This window comes from Rattus rattus, chromosome 1 (assembly GCF_011064425.1).
Source record: "Rattus rattus isolate New Zealand chromosome 1, Rrattus_CSIRO_v1, whole genome shotgun sequence".
Lineage (NCBI taxonomy): Eukaryota > Metazoa > Chordata > Mammalia > Rodentia > Muridae > Rattus > Rattus rattus.
In genome coordinates, this window is record NC_046154.1 from 9,707,928 (window position 1) to 9,731,867 (window position 23,940).

Below are 23,940 nucleotides of genomic sequence, written 5' to 3' on the forward strand. Positions count from 1 at the left end.
GAAACGGGATCTGATGCCCTCTTCTGGTGTGTCAGAAGACAACTACAGTGTACTTATATATAATAAATGAATAGGTCTTCTTGAGAGAAAGGAAGGACAGTTCAGGAGATGCACTGCCGTTTGTAAATAGGCTGTGCTAAGCTGGTCTGGGTGAATGAAGTAAATTAGATAAGCAGGTTTTCAGCAATTTAATATAAAGGATAAAAAGGTTTTCTTTCGAAGGATATAATCATCTTTCTCTGAAGACATCACAACAGCTTTCACACTCCTAAGAAATGATTTCGTTTGAAGGTTATAAATCTAAAAGTTCTTAAATTGCTCAGAATATGTTTCCTTCCATTCATTGCCAACCTGTGTGATCCACCAATAGTTTGGTGCCCCTGCCCAAATTCCTATTTACCTGAGTTTTATTGAATATATTTAGAAAATACTAGCACTCATCTTGAATAACTTTTAATGGACCAGCACATCTTAAACCACTAGGAGAGACCTTAAACAGAGGCCATAGTTGACTGATGTCCGAGTAAGCCCACTCCCAATCAAACATTCCCTTGTTCTGTCACTGGGGCAGTGTAGGAACGCCCTCTGCTACTCCTGCTTCTGTCTGACTGAACCGTCCTTTGGTGCCAACTTCTGGGGAGCATGTCACTCTGTGGCAGGTGGCACTTGGAGACTGGCTGACTCAGCCAGCGAGCACTGCCCCTGTACTTGACCATTCTGCCATTAATACACTTGCCATCATTCATGCAGAGCGATAGCCTCAGATCCTACACTTTCCCGGCACCTCATCTCATCAGGTACCATTTTTTTTTAAGGCAGAGTCTTGCATTTAAAAAATGGGAAGTTGGAGCAGCAATTTATAAAGCTCTCCACGGTGTGAGCTCACCACAGCAGTCTTTGAGCAGTCTCACTTAAATGTTTAGTATTTCTGATTAGCAAAACAAAGTCCCTGTCTGGCATTGATCCTAATGCTGCCCGTTTGGGAGCTCTGAGAAGGAATGTGAGCTTCAAAGTTACAGTTCGAAACTGGAGGGAACCAAGAATTGTGAAGAGCCAAGACCCAGTGAAATAGCAGAGTGGGGGAAGGAGCTCGGTGCAGGTTGTCAGGTCAGGTTTAAGGCAGCTAGCTAGCAGCCTGGCGTCTATGAATGAAATAATGATTCAGTCCCTTGGTCTATAAATTGTGTGCTGATTCCCTACTTGACATCACATGGAATTTTGGGGCATTCATAGCAGCCCATCAGACAGGAAGAAGCTCCTCAAGTAATGAAATGTCTCCAAGCCAGGAGTGTCACCCTTGATTCAGAACAACAGAGCAAATAGCATTGCTGTCCTCTGGAGCACCCTTTGTGAAATGTTACATGTTTTTACGTAGGGTCACATCTTCCTCTTTGAAGATCCTCCCAACAATTTCACAAGTTTTCTTGTTGTCAGTTTTCAGAAGGGGCTTGTCTGGGCGTCTCATTTCGGGGGCAACAGCCCCTCTCCTTGATCTGGTCACAGTTCCACTCCGTAGTTATCACCTGGTGTTGTGTTCTGTTTCTCTTCCAGAGTGAAAGAATTGAAAAAGGCCAAGGAACTTGAAGACACACAGCAGCATCCCTTAGCAATGTGACATTGCTTCTCAGACTTTCCATTTCTGTTTTTAGCAGAGACATGCAACAACACACACGCTCGTGCGCACACACACACACACACACACACACACACACACACACACAATCCCTCTGCAGTTCTGGGGAGTCAGCTGCAGGATTTTAACGAGAACGTTTGGTCATTACATTTGCACTCTCATGGACAACTTTTAATTTGATCAGCAAGACATCTTGGAACTCAATCTTCTGTTGGATCACAGGAAAAAAAACAAGACACCAGGAGGAACTGGAAGGGCTTCATCTTAGGAGGAAGCTGCTTTCCTTGTCATTAGGGCTGTATTCAAACATCGTGTGGAACTGTACAAATATTTATACCAAAAATATAGATAAGAACAGGCGGGGCGACGTCAGCCACACGAGGAGCGCTGCGCCTGCACCTGCGGTGACTTCCAAGAAGCTGAATCCTTGGTTCTCAGTGGAGGGCTTAGATCACCCGAGTCGTGCCAGTCCGCCTGTCCTCATCTTCACTGTTCACTTTTGAGTTTCCGTTCTGTTTTGTTTTCCTTTCCGTCGTCCGTCCGTTGGTTTGTCCGTCCGTCCGTTTGAATCTCTACAGCACACTTAATGCAACTTTTGAAATCTGCAGGTTTTTAATGTCTTGTGAAAATTTGCAGAGGGGTGGGTGTGTGTGGCAAACGGGTAATGCACGGGAAGTAATGAGAAATAACATACGTAACTTAAATTCATTTTCTTGCCCCCCAACCACCACCTCCCAGGAACCTGCAAGGATAGTGACCACCCCGTCCCTTTTCATGGTCAGCACTTTAGTTTGTCTGCCCCACTCTCTTGCAGTGAGGATTACTTAAGACTTGGTAACGCATGTAGCCTTTTTTTAGTAACCTTGGAAACCGTAGTAATTCCAAGGGGTCATAAACCTTGCCTGGACATTCGCCACCTAAACGACCAGTGTGGTGCTGCATTCTGGCCAGTAAATTCCATGTTTTGGCTCTTATCTCATCCAAGCGGAGTGGTTTCTGTGTACATACAAAAAGGTAGAAATGAAAAAAAAAAAAAGAAAGCGAGAGAATATTTGAAAGGGGTTATATTAATTGCTAAATATTTTATTCACAGAGGTCAATAACATGGCAAGATGAAATTATTTGTATAGTTTTCTCCGAATGAGCGAGAACAATGTGGATGTATTGTTTGTATATATTGTATATATTAAAACAAAGATGTGCATGAAATCCAGAAAAAGAAAAAAAAAGCAAAGCATTAGTGGCTATGGTCTGTACAATGAAACAAAAAAAAAAACTTTATTTCACTATAAGAGTACTTTATTTTAAATGTTCTGTAGAAGAACATTTTGCAAAAGCATGACCTGCAAAAAAAAAAATAAAAATAAAAAAGAGCTACTGTATTTAGACTTAGGAAAAGAGGCAGAGTAGCATTACTTTAAAAAAAAAAAAAAGGATATGTTTACATTTAATTTTGGCTATCAGGAGTTTATTTTATTTTATTTAAAAAATAATTTTTTTGCCAAAGGTGCCAAGTAATGTGAATGCTGATATTGCTTACGAAAATTAAGTTACTTTTGCAAAATAGATAATCATAAGATGAATCCTTAGAGACCTTAACACCATCCACTCACACCAACAAAGAACATTAGGACGATCAACGTTTATCAAAAAAAAAAAAAATTAGAAAATGAGAAAAATGACACGTTTTCATATCTCCTGCTGGAAAATAAATAAAAAAGAATAAAAGTTGCTCGTAAGACAAAATAAAAGTGAAACACGGTGGAGATTGGTGTTGAAGGAAGGGTGCCACGGTACAGTACTTTCCAGGTAATGAGGAGCCAAAGAATTCCGATGCTTTCAAAGCTAACCTATGTCAAACGGAGAGAACCAATTTTGCATTTGCTAATTGCCAGTTTAAAATTCCCAGGTTAAGTGTGAGAAATGGTTGGTATGAGATTTTTTTCTTCTAGAAAAACAAAAAACAAAAAACCAACATGGTCTGGCTGCCAACCGTGAGTTAAAACTCAAGGCTTGTTGTGAAGCCTAAAAATATTCACAAATGAGCTTTAAGCTGGTGTCTTCAGAAGGGAGGTAGAAACAAAAGGATTGTGGTAAAAATAAATAAATAAATAAAACTGGGGTCAGTGCTCTCGGTGCCTTTTCTATAATTGTACTTGTTTTTTAATTACTTCCTTTCACTGCCAACCTCAAATTACTGTACAGTACATGTCTTTCTGCTTGTGATCAGCTTGGAACAGCGACAGCCCCACAGCTAGGAGCCACCTGTACATTTGTAAGCTGACCTGACCCAATTTTGGTTTTACATGTGTGGGTTATGTTGCAGCTGTTGCAATCCTCGACCCCCCCTACCCCCCCACCCTGGACATACCCATTATTTTACACAATTTGACCTGTCTGAGGACACTGAGTGATTTACATAAACAATTGTATTCATAACAGGGAGTAGAACATAAAGCCAGCTCTTTCAGAACATCCTATCTCAGTCATGGATTTGGATACATTCACTCCATTGCTTATGGTTCAGATGAATGATCGTTTGACCAGAGCGGTGACCTAGGTGGATTTGCTTCAAACCCTCACATTTATTTTTCCTAAATGTTTCACATGCCACATTATTAACTGAATGAGTTGGAAAACTCTGGAAGATAGAGACTTACATAGAAATAGTTCTTAGGGAGGGGATAGAAGTAGGGTCAAAACCTACCAGTGCGACTGTGAATTCTAGGTGAAGTCGAAGCGTACTTCCACTGACACAAAGCATTTCTGACCACCTTCTTTGATTGTGACTCTTTTAATTTTGAATATAAGGTGATAGGTAGGCGCAGCTTTCTTGGATAATCTGAATTCCCAAGTGCCAGGAGTAGGATTTCATGATAAAAATTAATAGCTAATCTTATTCTGTCTCCTGAAGATTTAATTGCTATCCTTATTACCCATTCAAAAATCAGCTGTACTGTGTGAATGAAATAAAGACATTAAGACGAACCCCTTTCTGGCTGCACGGTCGCTTACGGCAGTTCCACACAGTAGTTGGCGCCCAACGGGGGGTCCCTGAGACTTGCATGTAAAACTAGTCTAGATGTCTTCTTTTTTTTGTAAGTTTTATTTTTGTTAATTGTGCATGTAAAGCATCATGGAGTCAATGGATCTGTTGAAGAACTCAGCTGCTGGAAACCATGCAAAATGTTTTGAATTGCCCTTAAAAATATGGAAAATGTTTTCTGAATGCTTTCTATTCTTCCTGCTGTAAATTAAAAATGAAGAAAATTTCCCCATATCATCCGCGTTTTGCTTTAACCTGACCTAAAACCCAAGGTGTTGTGGGTGGGAAGTTGTTTTTTTTTTTTTTTTTTTTTTCACCTCCCACACACAGTGTCCTCCCACCCAGCGTTTCACTTAGAGCCACTTTCCCAAAGCACTTGCCTACCCTGCCTGGTTCCTCAGTGCCTCGATTCTTCTTAAATGCGGTTGCTTGGAAGATAAGGATCTCGATTTTACATTAACCCTTCTCATGTAGCTCAGAGAACCCAAGAAGTCCCAACGCTTACGTTTAAGGATGACCTTGAACCTCTTAACTGTTTACCTAAAGCTTCTGTTGAGATTACGGGTGTGCCGACAGGCTGGGTCTTATCTGGTTCCAGGGGATCAGACCCAGGACTGGATGTTAAGACTAGCACCCTGCCAACTAAGCTACTCTTCAGCTCTACTAGGTAGGTTTGTTTTTTTTTTTAAAGACCCTTTCCAGCTTACCTCACAAAGGCTTCCCTGCAGGTATTTTTTTCCGTCACTGTTCCAGTCCTCTTCGCTGCAGAGTTCTGCTATCTTTCTGGGAGTACTTCACTTCTGATCTACCTCAGAATTAGTGCCAGTTTCACATTCTGAACCTCCCACCGGGAGCCCACTGCAGTTCCTGTTCACTATTTAAGCCCAGTCCCACACTCTCCAGTTGATCTGTGCTGCTACCTAGAATGTTTTTTTATATCTACTACTCAACCCAGTACCCACTGAAGTAGCGTGCTTTATTGCAATACTCACCTTTGCGAGTTCACCACGCTGAAGTGGAAAATACCTTAGGTGTATTTTACTTAATGAATCCACCAACTGAACTTATTTAGTCTGTTTAAAGAGACTGTTTGGATTCTTTGCGACGTATGCTACTCACCCACTTTGAACAAAAGTTGAGTATCTCTTCTCTGCTAGGACCAGGGAATTACAGAAATGAAGAAACTTACAGTTCTCAAAGTCCAAGGCTCCCTTCAGGAATTGTATTAGCCGTGCAATGGCAAATACTTGTCATGTGAGAACCTGAGAGGGGATTTCTTCCAAACCCTGTGGTCAAGACTCCAAATGGACTTCCTACTGCCTCTTTCTCAGAAAAGAACTTTGTCTCCTCAGGTCCACTAGATTATTCTGGAACGTTAGGCTCGTAAGCAGTTTCTAACGTGGTCACGACCCAGAGAGAAGGTATGCGGGCTCATAGTAATGTAAAACGCACCCATTCTCACTCTAAACTGCCTTTCCAGGGCTAGAGACAGGGCAGCGGAGACACTGCAGGAAGCTGCTGTGATTCCAAGGCGCTGAAGAGCCCAGCCCAAAGGCGCAGGCGCCGCGCTCTAGCCCCGCCCACTTGTCCACCGAGAAGCCCGCCCACTCGTCAGCGTGGGCGCTACTTCAGCGCAAGCTCTGGCCCCTCCTATTCTGGTCAGCCCGGAGGTTACAGCCCATGTAACCCCGCCCATTTCCGGCGCGCCCTCGGCGGCTGAGAGCGCGTCGCCGGTTCCGGTCCTGCCCCTGTTCCTGACGTCACCGCAACCCCGCCCATCTCCTCAGCCTCGGTTGCCTGCAGCGCAAGTCCACGGACCCTCGGCCATTCGCTGCCGCTGCCGCCGCCGCCAAAATGTGAGTGACGCGCTGCGCTGCGAAGCGAGGCGGGCTCCGGGGGCGGTGGCCCACTCCTGGGACCCGCTTCAGGCGCGGTGGCTGCTGCTCGGCACTCGAACTCGAGTGGAGGCCTCGCGGGCCTAGGCGCAGCGTCCCGGGCCCTGAAGTGGGCGGCGGCCCCGCGGTGCACTCTGCTCCCGGACGCTGCGGGACGAGTCTTGGCGCCGCGACGTCCCCGAGTGCTCCGAGGCCGGCGGGCAGACGCGGAAGGGCGGGGATGGGGGCACCGGCTGACCGAGGAAGCGGCCGCCCCACCCTGCCTCTCCTTCCTCGAGAGGGGCGGGGGCGCTCGCCCTCTGCGCGGCGGTGCGGGGCAGGAGCGGGAGACCGGGAAGTGGCCCGGAGCTGAGGCCCAGCCCATGGTAGACCAGCGTTTGGCGTCCTCAGAGGAGCTGTCGCGCTGCCAGCGCACCTTGGCAGCGGAAGGTTTCGCTTCCGTTTTAAGCAAACACACTCTTGTTTTGAAATTGGTTTCTAATAGTAACCTTCAGCGGGAATTGATGTATCTACTTCTCGAAGTTGTCACTACTTAAGATGTACCTAGTCAGACTGCTGTGCAAATGACTGTGTCCGGTCCATGCATGAGAGAATTAAAGTGGACCTGGTTTCACTTCAGCCAGCTGCATGTTTTATCCTAAGTTTTAATAAGATGAGGAGGATAGTAATACCCTCTTCATAGAGTTATCAGGCTTCAAAGAGGAAAAAAAAAAAAAACATGCATAGTGCTTCCAGAGCACGGCCCTTAGCTGTTTAACTTTCGGACCCTGAGTTCTGAGACAGCCATCAGTGTTGTGTGTCCTTGATGGTGGACACAGTGCTGACTTAAAAGAATTGTTGAGTCAACCCTGGGGTGACAGTTGTGTAGGAAGGCACAGGTTGAGCACTGTCTTAGATACAGGAAGAATTTAATGGAGTTAATAAGGACTTAAAAGCCAGAGTAGTCATGAAGAGTGGGAATGAATGAAAATACAGATTCACTGAACCTACATGAGATGACTTTCCAACAGAGACAATTGCTTCAGCCACCTTCCCATTCACAGAGACCTCTCGGTTGCACTACTTCAGCACATTGGCTGTTCTGTGATTGTTCCTAACCTTAAGGCAGTTCTTGCCACAGCAAAAGGGTCACGAGACTACTGAGTGCCTTTAATCATCTGAGTGCCTTAAAGCAAGTTTTTTAAAAAGAGGACTTCATTGACACAAAACAGATCTTATTTTGCTTCAGACTTTGGTCACTATGAAGTGATAGTCTTTTTTTTTTTAAGATATATTTATTTACTATATATAAGAACACTATCGCTGTCCTCAGACACACCAGAAGAGAGCATCGGATCCCATTACAGACGGTTGTGAGCCACCATGTGGTTGCTGGGATTTGAACTCAGGACCTCTGGAAGAGCAGTCAGTGCTCTTAACCGCTGAGCCATCTCTCCAGCCCCAGTGATACAGTCTTAAGAATTATTGAGGGATTATAAAAACACATTAGTGCCTTTATTTCTTACTGCAGGGCTTTAGGAATGATTGCAGTATAAGGAGTCAGTAAGACTGAATCCCAGCATAACAGTTTATACACACAAACATGCCACGGGATACTTGTGAGCAGAGAACAACCTCATATGGCAGCCCTTCTTTCCACCTTAGTAGAGACAGTATCTCTTGTCCAGTGCTGCACGTATCAGGTGAGCTGGCCCTCAGGCTTCCAGGACTTTTGTGTCCACCTCCCATGTCGTGGTAGGAGTGTCGGGATTATGTTTGCCTCATCAAGTGCACCGGGAATCACAGTGTACTCATACCTGTGACTTTATACCTTTCAGGTCTACAGGGGTGCCTTCAGGGTCCAGTGCTGCCACTGGCAGTAATCGAAGACTCCAGCAGACACAGAATCAAGTAGATGAGGTACTGCTCTAAAGTTTCAAGTGTGACTTTTAATCACACGTGGGAATTCTCTCTAGAATTTTATTTGGAAAAAGAGTCATTGGAGCTAGAAAGGTGTCTCGGGTTGAAAGAACACGTATTGTTCTAACAGAGGATCCACCTGGATTCCAGTCACTCTCATCTGGACCGTGAAACTGCCTGTAATGGACTCCAGTGGCACATGCATGTTCCCTCACAGACACACACATAACTCATTGTTTTTAAACGTTAGGGGGGGAAAGCATCACTGACATGTGAGCATAAATTTCGACTGTTAGAAGTCATCTTTCTAAATGTGTATTTGCAGGGCAATAGTAAAGATTCTGTGAGAAACTCAAACCAGCATTTCCATATTCTTTTTTTTTTTAGATTTATTTATTTATTATATATAAGTACATTATAGCTGTCTTCAGACACACCAGAAGAGGGCATCGGATCTCTTTACAGATGGTTGTGAGCCACCATGTGGTTGCTGGGAATTGAACTCAGGACCTCTGGAAGAGCAGTCAGGGCTCTTAACCGCTGAGCCATCTCTCCAGCCCCATATTCTTTTCTTAAAGATTAGTTTTCTTTTTATGTATATGATTATTTTGCCTGAATGTTCTAGAAGCCATCTGCCAAGAGCAAAGGAGACTCTTCCTGGTTTCATACTAATTTTTCTACTGTCAAATCACAAACCTAAAACATATCCGAAAGTTTGTCCCCAGAGCCACTTGTAAGATATGGTAATTGGATTGCTCAAGCCAGGAGCAAGTCTTTCTGAGCTGGGTTTTGTTTTGCTCCCAAATTGTTATGTGTCTTATAGCAGGGTTTACTAGTTACCTGGTATAGTCTTTGTAGAAGCTTTCTCTGATATTTGTCGAAGGAGCCATAGAAGGTGGAACTGCTGTAGTCCCAGCTCTCCCTGGAATTCTTGAGCTAGTGGAGTCCTATGGCAACTTTTGTTTGGGTGTGTACATGTAGAACCACGGTGAAGAGCCTGTGAGACTCGGACCACTGTTTCCATGTTCTTTTTATTAAGACTTAAGTGTATGAGGTTTTTGCCTACATGCCTGTATACTGTGTGTGTGTGTGTGTGTGTGTGTGTGTGTGTGTGTGTGTGTGTGTGTGAACAGTCTCTACAGAATCCATCAAAACCCTTAGAACTAGAGTTACAGAAGGTTGTCAGCTGCTATATCGGCGCTGGGAACTAAACCCACGTTGAACCATGTCCCCACTCATATACATACATAGTACATACACACAATCTTTCTACTTTTTGCTGTCCTAAAACTAGTTATCTTAGATACTATTATTAAATCAGACAGTAAGATTTTGCTAGGATGGTTTCTTTATGAACTTAATTCTGCACATTCTAGGGTTTTACACTAATTCTGTCACTTAAAAACTCAAATTCTATCCTTTTTAGAAATTAAAGAAAATTTAAAGAGAATCTAGTTTTTGTCCCTTGAGGAGAAATTCATGTAACATACCATTAAGCATTTTTTAAAGTCTGCCATTGAGCGTACACTATGTTTAGTATATTCAGTGGGTTGTACAGTCATCACCTCTTCTTGCTTTCAGAACTCTTGTCTCTGTGAGAAGCACCCTGCATTCAGTCACTCACCCCTGGTTTTCCTGGTTGCCTGGTAACCTGTAGTTGGCTGTTTCTTTGGGTTTGCCTATTCCAGGTGCAGCATGTTCTAGGGTCAGGGTGAGGTTCTCTCTTCTCTGTGTGTTCCATGTTCGTGGAAGTTTTAGTCTTTGCTGGCACCCCGTTTCCTCTCCTGGCTGAGTGCTGGTTCATGCTCTGAATAAACCATGATTTGTTATCTCTTCACACTTAGTGGGTAACTGCGCTCTTCCGACCTCTCTGCTGATATAAAGTTGTATGCTATCCAGGAGCCAGATCTTAAATGTGCTTCATTTGGGAGTGGGCTTTCCGGTCCACACAGTAATTGTCTGGCAGCTTAGGCTGTGGTTCCTACAGTAGCTTCTTTTCTGGCAGCAGTGTCCATTGCAGTGGTGCTCTGAGTTTGGGACTGCAGCCATCCTAGCAAGCAGGAGGGGGAATCTGCTTGTGGTTGAATTAATGATTTGATTAATGATTAGTGACAGTGAACACCTTTCTGGTGTATATTGGCCATCTGTGTGTCTCTGAAGGAGTGACTGTTCATGTCCTTTACCCCCTTATGTGTTACTGCTGTGTTGTTGTTGTTGTTGTTGTTGTTGTTTTCTGAAACAGGGTTTTATTATATAGCCCAGGCTAACCTGGGACTCAGTGTGTAGCCCAGGCTAATGTTAACCTTGTCTTAGCCTCCAAAGTTCTAGGATTGCAGTCACATTTCTCATATATACTTGTTTTACAAATAATTTTATTGTATTGTCTTTCTGTCATTAACTTGTATGGATCTTTTTGTGTTCTTCACATCTGACATTTACCGGAGATGTAGTTCATGAGTATCTGCCTCCTCGGATTGGCTGAGTCTCACCTTCTTCATAGCACACATTGATGCCAAAAGGTTTTACTTCTGAAAAAGCCCAATTTATTGCTTTAGTTACTTGAATTTTTTCCTTTGTTGCTCTTGCTTTTGATATCAAATCTAAGAGCCCAGAGCCAAACCTGAAGTTAAATGCTGGCTAGTTTATGTCAACTCAACACCAGCTAGGGTCATTTTAGAAGAGGGAACTTCAATTGAGGAAATACCCCTGCCTTATTTGCCTGTGGGCAAGCAGTTCATGAGTGAGGATTGATGTGGGATACCTAACTTCCTCTTGTGTGGTGCCACCCTGGGAAAGTTGTCCTGGATGATGTAAGAAAGCAGGCCAGGCAAGCCATGGGGAGCAAGCCCGTAAGCAGCATTCTTCCATGACTTCTGCGTTGTCAGGTCCTGCCTTGATTTCCATGGATGCTGGACTACAAACTCTAAGATGAAATAAGCCTCTGTGGCCCGAAGTTGCTTTTGGTCATGGTGTTGTCGCACAGCAACAGAAAAGCTTTACTGTTTTACTTCTAAGAATGTTTATAGTCTTAGCACCTAAACTCAGCTCCCTGGTCTATCTAGTCTTTCCTTATGGAAAGACTCATTTAGGTACTCCATTTGTTGGTCTTAGCATCTCTTTGAATATCAGTTGGCAGCCTCAGTATTGCTCAGTGATTGAGCACTTGGCTATCCTATACAAGCATCACCGGCACCAAAGCAGATCAATCAGTAAATAAACCAGTTCATTTGGCTGTAAACGTGTACGTAGGCTCTCAGTGTTCTCTCTTCCTCGCTGCTCTCACTGTACCGCTACTACAGCTTTGATTATTCTAGCTTTGTGGTAAGTTTTGAAATGACTGTTATAACTCTTTCTTTTAATATTGGTTTACTTATTCTCAGTTTTTTTGAGCTTACATGTGAAAAAAAATCACCGGAGTGGGAATTACATGACAGTCTTCCTGAGGGAAATGGCTGTTGGGATTATATTGACTCTGTAGGTCACTCTAGGAATACTGCCATCTCCACAGTATTAAGTCTTCCAATGTGCCAACGTGGATGTCTTTCCCCTTAGTAATACTTTAATTCTTCTCTCTGTCTCTCTGTGTCTCTCTCTGTCTCTGTGCGTGTACGTGTGCGTGTATGTGTGTGTGCATGTGTTGCCTTAGCCTCCCAAATAGCAGGTATGTGCTGTTGTACTCAGTGTAGAGCAGTGTTCTGTGTTGTTTTGGCTTCTCTTTTGTGAATGGGTGTAGCATATGCATGTATGTACACATGTGGCCAGAGGTCCAAATCAGAGATTTTCTTCTATTTTCTTTATACCTTAATTTTTGAGGCAGGGGCCTACACTGAACCCATAGCTCATCTGTTGACTAAACTAGTTGACCAGTGAGCTCTGGGATCCTCCTCTCCCTACCTACCCCAGGGCTGGCTTACAGGAGCAGACTGCCACACCTGTTTTTTCCTGTGAGCATTCCACACCCAAACTCAGGTCCTCATGTTTGTGCAGCAAGCCTTTCATCCAGCAGACCTACTCAGTCTGATGTATAGTTTCTTTATTCTGCAAGACTTCCAACTCTGTAATTATATTGCTTATGATTTATTTTTGAGATTTTTTTGGTAAAGACACTGTTCTCTTAATGTCCTTTTTGGATTGCTCATTGTTGGCATGAAGAAAAGCGACTAATAAGTGTTTATCTTAGATGCCGCAACTTGACTGAATTTATTCCTTGTAGTTTTTGAAAAATTCTGTTAAACATCTCTATTTAGTGTGCACGTGTGCATGTGCTTTTACGTGCACTGAAGAGGGAAGGTACTTCACTCAGCAGGCACAGGTATGCTATGGAGGTCAGAGGACAACTTTCTTGAAGTTGGTTCTCTTCTACCTTGTTAAGGTGATGTCTCTTTTGTTTCTGCCATGCTGTGCTATGAAATGCAGGCTAACTGGCCCATGGACATGCGGGCGATTCTCCTGTCTCCACCTCGCATCTTGCTTTAAGAGTGTAGGAATCACTAATGGGCACAGACCACCTGGCTCTAACAATAACTGGTGGTGGGAACACACAAATGCATGCACCACATGCAGAGGTCAGAAGACAGACCACCTGCAGGATGGGTTTCCTTTCTTCATCGTGTGGGCCCAGAGGTTGAGCTCAGATCATTAGACCTGACAACAGGGACTTTACCTGATGAGTCATCTCTCCAGCCTCCTGTGAAGGAGTCTTATGGGTTTTCTGTAGAGTTTTACATGTGGTGTACATAGTTGTTATATTCCTCCTTTCCAACCCAGATGCCTTTCTTTCCTTGACTAATTGCCCTAACCAGGACTCCAGGGTAGTGTTGAACAGCCAGGAAAGTGAAGCACCCCATTGTTCTGCTTCAGATCTTAGAAGGAAGTTGAGTCTCTCACCATAGCATGTGATACTAATGTGGGTTTCCCTGTAAGTGCCCATTATTGAAGTTCCCTTCTATTCCTAGTTTGCTGAGTGGATTTTCCACAAAGGCTGGGCCTTCTTTTTAGTCGAAAGTTTAGCTCAACATAATAAAGTACTGACCTGGGGAAAATACAGTGCCCATAGATTTCATGTGGAGTTTTGTTCTCCTCTCCTTTCTGTGTAACTGTGACCATGTCCATTTAGGTGGTGGACATCATGAGAGTCAATGTGGATAAGGTGTTAGAAAGAGACCAGAAGCTCTCGGAGCTAGACGACCGCGCAGATGCACTGCAGGCAGGCGCCTCGCAGTTTGAAACAAGTGCTGCCAAGTTGAAGAGAAAGTATTGGTGGAAGAACTGCAAGGTAATGCTCAGTTCACAGACCTTCAGAGCGGCCTCTCCATTCCCCGAGTGTCACACAGGCACACTGCTGCATTGGGGGACTCTGGGTAGTGGGTAGAACCTGGGCCAACTGTGAGTCTGCATCCCTGTTCCTTGCCCACAGCTGGGAACCTAATCCCATGTTTTGTGGCTAAAGTTAGAAGCCATGCAGAATCATGCTCAAAGCAGTCAGGAGCAATAGACCCCAGCCCAGGTACCTGAGAACACACTGATGGGGGTGTTGGCTTTGATGCTCAGTTTGCTGCCCATTCTGGGAATGGCTCCAATTTCAAAAGTTAAATGCTAAGAAACCCCACCTTGTTCAATGAGAGGAGAAAGCAACATCTGAGTATCGTCCAAATCAGACTTAGCAAATGAGAAAGTCTGTCTGTGACCAGAGCTCAGACACTTCCTGTCATGCTTTGTTTAGAAGGGACACTCTGAGATACTGAAACAAGATCAGGAACCTGTGCGGAAATGTGTGTCTTTCCAGGGGTCACAGAGGATTGGGATACACGTCTGAAAGCCCATAACTAAATTTCAGGCCATAACTGAAAATACAGAATTTAGGCTTTTGAAATGATATGTTATTCCATGCTGTAGCTGCTGCGGCAAGCACTGTCTGTTTTGCAGTGTTAATGGATCTGTCTCGTTGCAGATGTGGGCGATAGGGATCAGTGTCCTGGTGATTATTGTCATTATCATCATCGGTGAGTTACCCCTGGTCATCGAGGGTCGCCTGTGCAGAAGCAAAGGGCAGATTCAGTCCAAGGCTTAAATATTGTTCTTTACCAAATGCGTATTTTGAGATGGTGGTATTGAGGGAAGTTTGAGGCAGGGTCTTAGCATTTCAAGTGCTAGGATTATAGGCATGTGCCACCAAACTGACCCTAAATAATTGAGTTTTATAATTAAAGTCTGGTGTTTTGTTTAGATAGATGGGTGGCTAGATGGCTGGATAGATGGATAGGTGGATGCATTCATCCTTTAAGAATAGTAAATCTCATTCCTACTATGTGGCCAATTTTTCTCTCCTATGTCTGTTGCCTTTCAAGGAATGTAGTGATTAGCTGAGACTACCTTGATCCATCCCAGCTCTGCCACCTGTAGTAGAGGTTCTATGGCCTTGGGCAAGCAGTCAGGTCTGTCTGAACCTCATGAATAAATGAAGATAGTAATGGCGTCCACCTTGTGTTGTTAGGACAGACCTGGGTGTTACATAAGAAATCACCTGGCATAAGAGAACAGGAATAGTTACTATGTCAATAATATATATAGATGACAGGGCATGTTAGATAGCACATACAGTACATAGTACATACAGTGTATATATAGACGACAGGGCATGTTAGATAGCACATACAGTACATAGTACATACAGTGTATATATAGACGACAGGGCATGTTAGATAGCACATACAGTACATAGTACATACAGTGTATATATAGATGACAGGGCATGTTAGATAGTACATACAGTACATAGTACATACAGTGTATATATAGATGACAGGGCATGTTAGATAGTACATACAGTACATAGTACATACAGTGTATATATAGATGACGGCATGTTAGATAGTACATACAGTACATAGTACATACAGTGTATATATAGATGACAGGGCATGTTAGATAGTACATACAGTACATAGTACATATAGTGTATATATAGATGACAGGGCATGTTAGATAGTACATACAGTACATAGTACATACAATATATATATATATATATATATATATATATATATATAGACGACAGGGCATGTTAGATAGTACATAGTACATATAGTGTGTGTATATATATATATATATATATATATATATATAACAGGGCATGTTAGTACATACGGTACATAGTACATACAGTGTATATATAGACGACAGGGCATGTTAGATAGTACATCAGTACATAGTACATACAGTGTATATATAGATGACAGGGCATGTTAGATAGTACATATAGTACATAGTACATATAGTGTATATATAGACGACAGGGCATGTTAGTACATACAGTACATAGTACATATAGTGTATACATAGACGACAGGGCATGTTAGATAGTACATACAGTACATAGTACATGCAGTATATAGGTAGCACATAGCTACTACCACCACTCTCACCACTATATATTAGAACTCATTCTGTTTTCAGTCCAGTCTATGGGAACGTCCTAGCAAAGCATGCCTTCTTTGCTCGTTAATGTTAGTAGGTATTTCCTTTTCCACTTTTGATTTCAGTCTTCCCCAGAATCCTGTAGCATGTAAAGAAGCTACCAGTAGAAAACTGGCCAAATCAATTTCTCTTTGCCCCTGTTTAGACAATAGAAACCCCTACTTAGTATCTACACAGAAAGACTAAACTGCCCTTTTCGTTGTTTCTAAATTTTCCCTGCCTTTTAGTGTGGTGTGTCTCTTAATGAAGAACAGAGGAAACGAAGCCTGACAGCAGGATCTTCTTCGAGACTTTCTACTTAGAACTGCGTGTTGTCGCGCTTACCTGTTTTTTTTTTCCCAAATGATTATTTGTGTTAGTTTACATACAGTTCAGTGCCTAGAAAATGTGCCTTTGTTTTTCATATACACTCGAGGTGTGACCTGCCCTGCCCACATTTTGCACAGTGCCTTTACAGATTTATGGACTGGGAAAGAGGACTTGTGTGTTTCAGAGTGCTGAAATCTAGGTGGATGTTGTCACTGATGGCTTGTGGATTCAAGGAAGAGGATTTTGTTCAAGTCAGCTGTCCCCACACCTAACATGGACTTCAAAACCACAGTTTAAACCTTTGGGTAATTAGATTCCCAACTTGGACCTTCCAAGAAGAACACTACTGCCTAACAAAAATCGGTGACAACAGCAGGGTGTGCCTTATTTTGATAACTAGGTAACTTTTCGTTAAGAGTACTTTTGTAAGCACTACCGACCCCGCTGTATTTAAGATGCTGGTGAAGAGCTCATGCTCTTATGTTAGATACGGAGATGTTCACTTTCTAGTTCTTGTTGTGTATCACTTCTAAAACAGTATTTTAATCAGAAATAACCCTTTAGGAAGTTTTTATAGAACTGTGACCAAAGTTTCTATTTTGCCAAAAGTTAAATACAAATGAATTGTCCATAAATTTGTCCCCCAGTAGTAAGTTAAAATAAGTGCCAAGTGTAACTCAAGGTGCCCTTTAAGAAAAAATGTTAGTACTGTCTGAGCCCGCAGCATCTTGACAGTCCTTCCTGTGGAATGCTATAGACACGACTTCTCATCCTGATGTGGTTTCTTTCCTAGAGCTATAGAGGTGACCTCAAATCACACCTGTACACAAGATAGCAGTTTGCAGATGGCACTAGCCTGTGGCCACTAGTGTGATGAGAGCAGCATCTGCAGCCTCACAAAGGCAACAGTCTGCACAGAGTTCTGGGAGACTGTGGCAGTGCCACCAGGATGTCCTGAAATGTGTGTCTGTGTGCAAAGCAGCATTAGCCAAAATGTCATAGAATCTGGTTCTAGTTTTTTTTATCTGATCCCCTAACATTACTGAAACAAAACAAGTGTTGAAGACATGCCTTGCCACATAGCTAGGGGCCTCTGTCCTGGTCTGACCCCACAACTTTGGTGCTGTCTCCTCATACTCTGTCCCATGTAACTCATTGGCTCCTGTATTAACACAGTAATACCTCGCTTCTCTGTGCATTTAGCTGGGAATGTTCCCGCTATGGTGACCGGAATAAAGTTATTAACATGAACCTGTGTCTTGTTTCTTGGAGTGGAGTGGGGGATACACCTGATGCATGTCCTAAACTTCTAACCCTTGATGTTCTCCCTCGCTCCCTGACAAACTACCTTTTTTCTGATCTATTCTCCTAGGAGCACATAGTCCTTAGGGTTCTCTAGAGCAACAGAAGATAAGATGAAGTGTGTGTGTGTGTGTGTGTGTGTGTGTGTGTGTGTGTGTGTGTGTGTGTGTGTGTGTGATTTTTAGATTGGCTGATGTGTATGGTCTACCTCACACTGAAGAAGCTATGAAGCTGATAGCTGCTTGGTCCATGAGCCTGAGTGATCAGAAGTTCCCATGTGGCACTGCCGGCCTGGGGATTCCTGGCAAACATCTGGTGTTCAGCCCATGCAGAGCCATGATACCACGTTGAGTTCTGATAACAGCAGAGTGCAGCAACAGCAAGGTGGGTTAATTTGCCTGTGAGTGAAGGCAAAGAGCAGAGCTTTACTCTCCCATCTTTATCTGGACAGCCACCCAAGGTCGCTACCTACATTTAGGATACGCCTTCCCCACTTCACACAGTCTGAGCAGGGAAATCATCAGGAATACCTGGCAGGCTGCTGCTTAGTTGATTCCACACCCAACAGAGTCAACAACTGAAATTAACCATCACATACCTTAAACGAAAAGGGCTTTTCAGAGCGGAGAAGAGTCTGTAGCTGGTTTGGAGTTACCAGACCAGTCAGGATTTGGCCATTGGGCTGTTTTGTTTTTTTTAAGATTTATTTATTTTACGTATCTGAATACACTGTCACTGTCTTCAGACACACCAGAAGAGGGCATCAGATCCCATTACAGATGGTTGTGAGCCACCACGTGGTTGCTGGGAATAGAAGAACAGTCAGTGCTCTTAACTGCTGAGTCATCTCTCCAGCCCACCATTGGACTTCTTAAATACGGTCTTCTGGAAGTAATCTGTAGAGCTGGCCCTGGTACACCACATAGCCACCAATCACATAGGTCAACTTGGATGGGTGAGGGATGTTCCAGATGTGTGGCTTTTCTCTACATCTGCCTGCCTTTGAATACATTCTCCCTCATTCCCCAACTCTTGCAAACAAAGTAATGTGGACCAGGTAGGTTTCTGTTTATGTTTGCAACACAAAAGTCTAAATACTTTTCCTTAAGCACAAGCTCCCATCAGTCTGGCCCTTCCTTTCTCACCCGTTCTCATGTTAAGGTTCTTAATGACTAAACTGCTCTGCACAAGGATGGCCTGGCAGGGTCAGTGCTGTTCAGTTCTGTTGGCCCACTCATTTCCCCGAGCCCAAGGCATCACTCAGATTCAGTTCCCCTTCTCAGTAGCCTTCCCTTATCCTCCAGCTTATTCTCCAGGGCTCGTCCCTCCTTCCTTAACCTCTGTCTTTCCCATTCCACTAGCTTATTCCTTACCAGCATCTCGGGCTTTCTTGACTTTGAGGCATCATCCGTGTGTTGTATGTTGAGTATGAGAGAATTTGGTTCTGTTCTCAGTATAATAATCCCTGCCCACATGTGTACTCAATGGTTCTACAATGCATGTGTCTTGAAGAAGAGCTCCAGAGTAGAGTGATCCAGTGTGGAGAAAGACTTTATTAAAAAAATTAGTCATTTGTCCGATATGAACTGTGGATACCCGCCCTTTAGCATTTTCCCCTTCTCCTTTGACCTGAACACTTTTCATTCATCCAACAAATGCTGCATTTTTTTTAGATTTTATTATTTATGTGTGCACGCGCACGTGTGCAGGTGTCTCAATCGATGAGGGCATTGGATCCCCTAAAACTGCAATTACAGGCACCTCTGTGAGACACCTGTTAGAGGATGCCTGGGAATCATGCAACGGAAGTGAAATAGGTGCTGGTCTCTCTGGCTCTGCGCCGTCTCTCCACCCTCTACCGAGTGTAATCTTGATGTACCCGGGCAGCAGAAGGCTGGAACTCAGCCCTGTACCTTTTCTGACGACTAGAGATGGTTATGTAAAATGAGCGTCCCGGCTGTTTCCTCGAAAACGGAGCGTCGATTACAATGCTGTCTTCCTCCGGTTGCCAAATGAACCTGTAACTTGAGGGCAGCCAGGGAAGTTACCTTGTACCATTAAACTTGTATTTCTGAAAATACGGTTGGAGTCTACCTGGGTTCGTCCACCTATATCGGCCGGAGAGAGAAGGCAGCAAGTTTAGGTGAGAGTAAAACAATGGGAACCCGAAAGCACTGCATTCCTGGGACACCAGGGAGCCCCAAAGGCCTGCGGACCCAAAAGTGCCACCAGTTCCATTCACCTGTTGTCCGCGCAGACCCCGCCCTCTCGTGACTGACAGCCCCAAGGCCCCGCCTCCGGAAAAACCCAGCAGGAGGCTTGCGCGGCCCAGCCCTGTCGTCCTCCAGGCCACTCCACTTGGCCCGGATTGGCCGAGAGCCGCCCTTGCCCGACCCGTGAGTTATGTAAGGTACTCCGGAGCCTTTGCACCCGCCCACCGCCCCCCGGTTATGTAACCCCCGCGGTGCCCGATCTGGGCCCGCCCCCTGGCCAATGGGAGCTCGCATGGCCGGTAGCGGCGACCAATCGCGCAGGGAAGGGGCGAAGCCAGGTCCCTGGCGCGCAGGGGGGCGGGGCCGGCGGCTGCTCCGCACGCGGCTGGCCTCGAGACTCGGCTGCCCGCGGGTGGGCGAGGCTCGGCGGGGCGGCGGCGAGTGCTCGGCTGGCGGGACGCCTGCGAGCCCGCACGGCCGGGCGCTGCTGCCCCTGCCTTCCGCCCGGTCACCCGGGACGTTGCGCTCTGAGGTGTTTCTGGATGCTCGCCGGCTTCCCGGCACGGACGGTGGAAAAGTTGTTGCCGGCTGAACGCGCTGCCTGAGAGCCACACGGGTGGTCCGGCCAGCCGGCTTCCGGCGTCGAACTGTCGATGTAGCTCGTCACCCGAGCAGATTCTGTGGACATGCTGAGGAGAAAAGTGCCCCTCAGATGAGCGTGGCCGGCGACCAGTCTTTCCCGAAGGCGATGGCAGGGACCAAAACAAGCCTGTTTTGGTTTGTTGCTGCAAACTGAGAGAAGCAGGCTGAGGGCTGCCAGGCAGGATGGATCCCTGTGGAAACCCGGCAGTGCCTGGTGGCGACTGTCCCCAGACTAGGGGACCGGGGCTCCAGGGGTCGTCTGGCCAGGAGGGTCCTCTGCAGGGCATTTGCGTGGACAGCAGCCACAGGTGACGCTAGGACGCCTACCCACCACCCTCTGTATTTATTGCCCTACCCTGGAGCGGGGAAAGCAGGATTTACAACTTTTTAATTGTAATTTTGACCCCGGGGGCGGGGTAGGCGGGAGGCGACCTGAGAGGGAACTTTCAGATAGTTTAGTGAGGATTGCCGGGAGGGGGAATGTTACTAAAGTAAAGGACCAGAATACGGAAAGAAAGAGGAAAGTAATTAAAGAATTGACGGAGTTAGGTCTGAAGGAAGAATGAAAGTGTAAAATGTACCCTACCTGGAAGAGAAAGGACATTAGACCTGTGACCTGGGCTAGTTGAGGCGCCCAGACATCCCTAAAAATCAGGTATTCCCGGAGCGTCCACCATTACCGTTTCTTGTTTGTTTTTTCTGTTTAGTGAACATGAAGACCGAAACAGAATGTCTGAAGAGCTTATAATGGTTGTCCAAGAAATGAAAAAGTATTTCCCAGCCGAGAGACACACTAAACCCAGCACCCTAGATGCCCTTAACTATGCCCTACGCTGTGTACATAGTGTGCAAGGTAAATGAGTTGTAGCCAGTAGGGTGGCGCTGGGCCCAGTACTCATGTACAGTGGGAGTCCTGAGGCGTGAGCTTTATTCGCAGCCAAGATAAGCAAGTCTAAAGCTGATGTAAGTGGTGCTTTAGGCTTTCCAAGTTTGAAAAGCCAGGAGAATGTTACTTGTCTGAGAGTTTAGTAACTATGCAACATTGTGTCTGTCTGTTGCAAGAGTTAAGAGTTGAGCAGTTTAAGTAAAACTCAGAAGATTTTTGCAAGGAACTTTGCCTTCTATGGAGGTTACAAGAGCAGAAACGTATTTTTTTTATGTCATGCACACACTTGGGAAATACAGTTACAGTGTATTAAAAATTGACTAAATCAAGGAACAAGTGTTTTTCCTTTCCGTGGCATAAACTGCTTTGCTCAGCTTGTGGTAAGGAGGTAGTTTGTGAATTCTAGCGTTTCCTCCATTAAAAGAAATAATGTATGGATATCTGGACTCTGATTTTATTAACCAGCTTTAGAACTTTAAATGATTCTTGCTCCTTGTAACCTAGAACAGGCCGGATTCATAAAGCTCATATTCTTTAAGTTTGCATAACCATCCGTATTGGTGCAAACAAAAAAAAGAATCATCTGGTTTTGAGGGAAACACACTTAAGGTCTCCTCATCCAAAGAAATACACCAACTTTATCGTGCTAAGAAATGACTTCTTAGATACCCTTGTCACCACACTGTCTGTTTATCTCCCTGTGTTTCTTAGCAAACAGTGAATTTTTCCAGAGTCTCAGTCCACGTGGAGCACGTCAGGCAGAAGCGACTGTATATAATCTCGAGGAGCTGACCTCTCTGGCTTCTGAACATACTTCCAAGAACACAGTAAGATTTCACGAGTTTTGCCTTCCCCACCAGGTGACACTTCCTAAGAACCTTTTCTGGGTGTTAAAATAGTCACTGGAAACTTCACCTGAGGGAAAAAAAAAAAAAAAGTGTCCCTGTCTGAAGGTAGACGCCTGTGCCGTGTCATAGTTTCCTGTGCTTAGCCGGCAGGTAATTTCCTCCCCTTAGCATCCCCTGTTCTCTCAAAGAGAAAGAAAAAAAGCAGCAAGGAGAGTGTGGCAGAGGAATTCTCTGTATCTCCAAACCGTTCCTTTCTACTTACACCATTCTTAGTTCCGACACCTCCTTCCTCAGGTTGTGACAACTGGATTTTGTAGTACAGGTGAGTTGGGCTGTCATCTCTGCAGTGAGACCTTTGAAGAGAACTTCGGCGGTATACTTCTGTTTTTAATCTCTTCTTGCTGACAGAGTAGTTAAGCCTCGTCCTGTGTTGATGGCGGAGGTCCCTTCATTTGGCGTTGGGACTCCAGCATCGCCCTGACGATTTTTACAGTTCTACCACAGGAGTTGTGTAGTGTTACATAATAGAGCATCTTCTGCTCACACGCACGGTGAAGTAGTAGGTGTGTCGACGGCAAGGTTTAAGGAAACGTTCACCCTCCAAAACCCTCAGAGTAAGCCAAGACTGGGAAACAGGTTCAATAACTGATTATAAAGGAAGCCAGCGGCTAATGGAACAGGTCTGAGATGCAGTTCTTACGTAATGGGGTCTGTCCCGGACAGCTTTGTGGAGGAGGAGAGCCTGAGCGTGATCCTGAAGCACGGAATCTGCATTGCTGGCAAGAGGAGCGTTCCCTCCCGGTGGAGAGCAGTTTGCAGAAAGTGTGTGCACTGTATATATTTAGTCTGCGTGGAAGCTGACGTGGGCTGTCTGGCATAGAGATTAGTTTCAGGAGGCATGGTACAGTTTTTATAATAGTTGTTAAGAAGCACGCTGGAAAAAAATATTTAGGAAGCTTTTCTTTTTCTTTACAAGGGGTGAGTGCGTGCGTGTTGTGGGCGTGGTGTATGCCTCATACTGTGGTAGAGACGCAGAAGAAACTGACTTTGCAGAGGTGTTGTTCGTAAGTTCCTCAGTGTCTGTTTTCAATGTCTGCCGTAGGATACCTTCGTGGCAGTGTTTTCGTTTCTGTCTGGAAGGCTGGTGCACATTTCTGAACAGGCTGCTTGGATCCTGAATTCTAAGAAAGGTTTCCTCAAGAGCTTGCACTTCGTCGACCTGCTTGCCCCTCGGGACGTGAGGGTGTTCTACGCTCACACCGCTCCAGCTCAACTCCCTTTCTGGAACACCTGCACCCAGAGAGGTACGGGGCCAATGTCAGGTTGAGTGGCTTGCGCCAAGATCAGGTTGTTCTCACAGAAGTAGAACAGGCATTCACATGTTATTTTCAGCATACAGCCCATGTCATTTCCCTCGTTCTTTTTATTTAGTTTATGTAGTTATTTATTTTATTTTTGTTTTGTTTTGTTTTGAGGCAAGGTTTTCTGTGTAGCCAAGGCTGACCTAGAAGTTGCTTCATAGACTAGGCTGGTCTCAAACTCTGAGATCCGCCCCTCTCTGCCTGAGTGTGGAGTCAAGACATGTGCCACAGCTACAGGTCTTACTCTTTTTGAAAAGAGTGCAGCAAAATGGGGTTTTTATCATTCAGTGATGTAACAGACCAATGCATTTCTTCTTATTTGGTGAGATTCCACATATTTTCTATGAAACATAGCTTCGGTCGGTACAGGCTCTCTTCCCTCCGAATTAAAAGGACATACTTTCTGTGTTGACTCCATGACGTCTTTGTG

At 44.7% G+C, this 23,940-nt stretch overlaps 3 protein-coding genes across 3 annotated transcripts in view; all 3 read left to right on the forward strand.

Annotated features, from left to right (window-relative positions):
* The window catches only part of Camta1 (calmodulin binding transcription activator 1), an 828,009-nt gene extending 823,096 nt beyond the window's left edge, over positions 1–4,913 (forward strand). The window contains 1 exon segment of the mRNA XM_032890958.1: positions 1,552–4,913. Within this exon segment, the coding sequence (XP_032746849.1) occupies positions 1,552–1,584 (33 nt within the window). The 3' untranslated portion in view covers positions 1,585–4,913.
* A 1,506-nt stretch (positions 4,914–6,419) lies between these two features.
* Vamp3 (vesicle associated membrane protein 3) lies at positions 6,420–17,509 on the forward strand. The gene is made up of 5 exons (XM_032894107.1): positions 6,420–6,535; positions 8,392–8,473; positions 13,590–13,748; positions 14,424–14,475; positions 16,177–17,509. Coding segments are annotated over exons 1-5 (312 nt in total). The 5' UTR covers positions 6,420–6,533; the 3' UTR covers positions 16,194–17,509.
* Positions 17,510–20,171: 2,662 nt separating this feature from the next.
* Positions 20,172–23,940, forward strand: part of Per3 (period circadian regulator 3) — a 36,016-nt gene continuing 32,247 nt past the window's right edge. Inside the window, exons 1-4 of the mRNA XM_032894119.1 lie at positions 20,172–20,723; positions 21,123–21,268; positions 22,013–22,128; positions 23,252–23,453. Coding sequence (XP_032750010.1) covers positions 20,599–20,723; positions 21,123–21,268; positions 22,013–22,128; positions 23,252–23,453 — 589 coding nt within the window. The 5' untranslated portion in view covers positions 20,172–20,598. The remainder of the gene's footprint in view (positions 20,724–21,122; positions 21,269–22,012; positions 22,129–23,251; positions 23,454–23,940) is intronic.

Bases quoted from the DNA above. Each gene is read 5' to 3' on its own strand.
- Vamp3 (XM_032894107.1), top strand. The intron at 8,474-13,589 runs GTACTGCTCTAA...ATGTCCATTTAG, and splicing joins CACAGAATCAAGTAGATGAG to GTGGTGGACATCATGAGAGT. The intron at 13,749-14,423 runs GTAATGCTCAGT...GTCTCGTTGCAG, and splicing joins ATTGGTGGAAGAACTGCAAG to ATGTGGGCGATAGGGATCAG.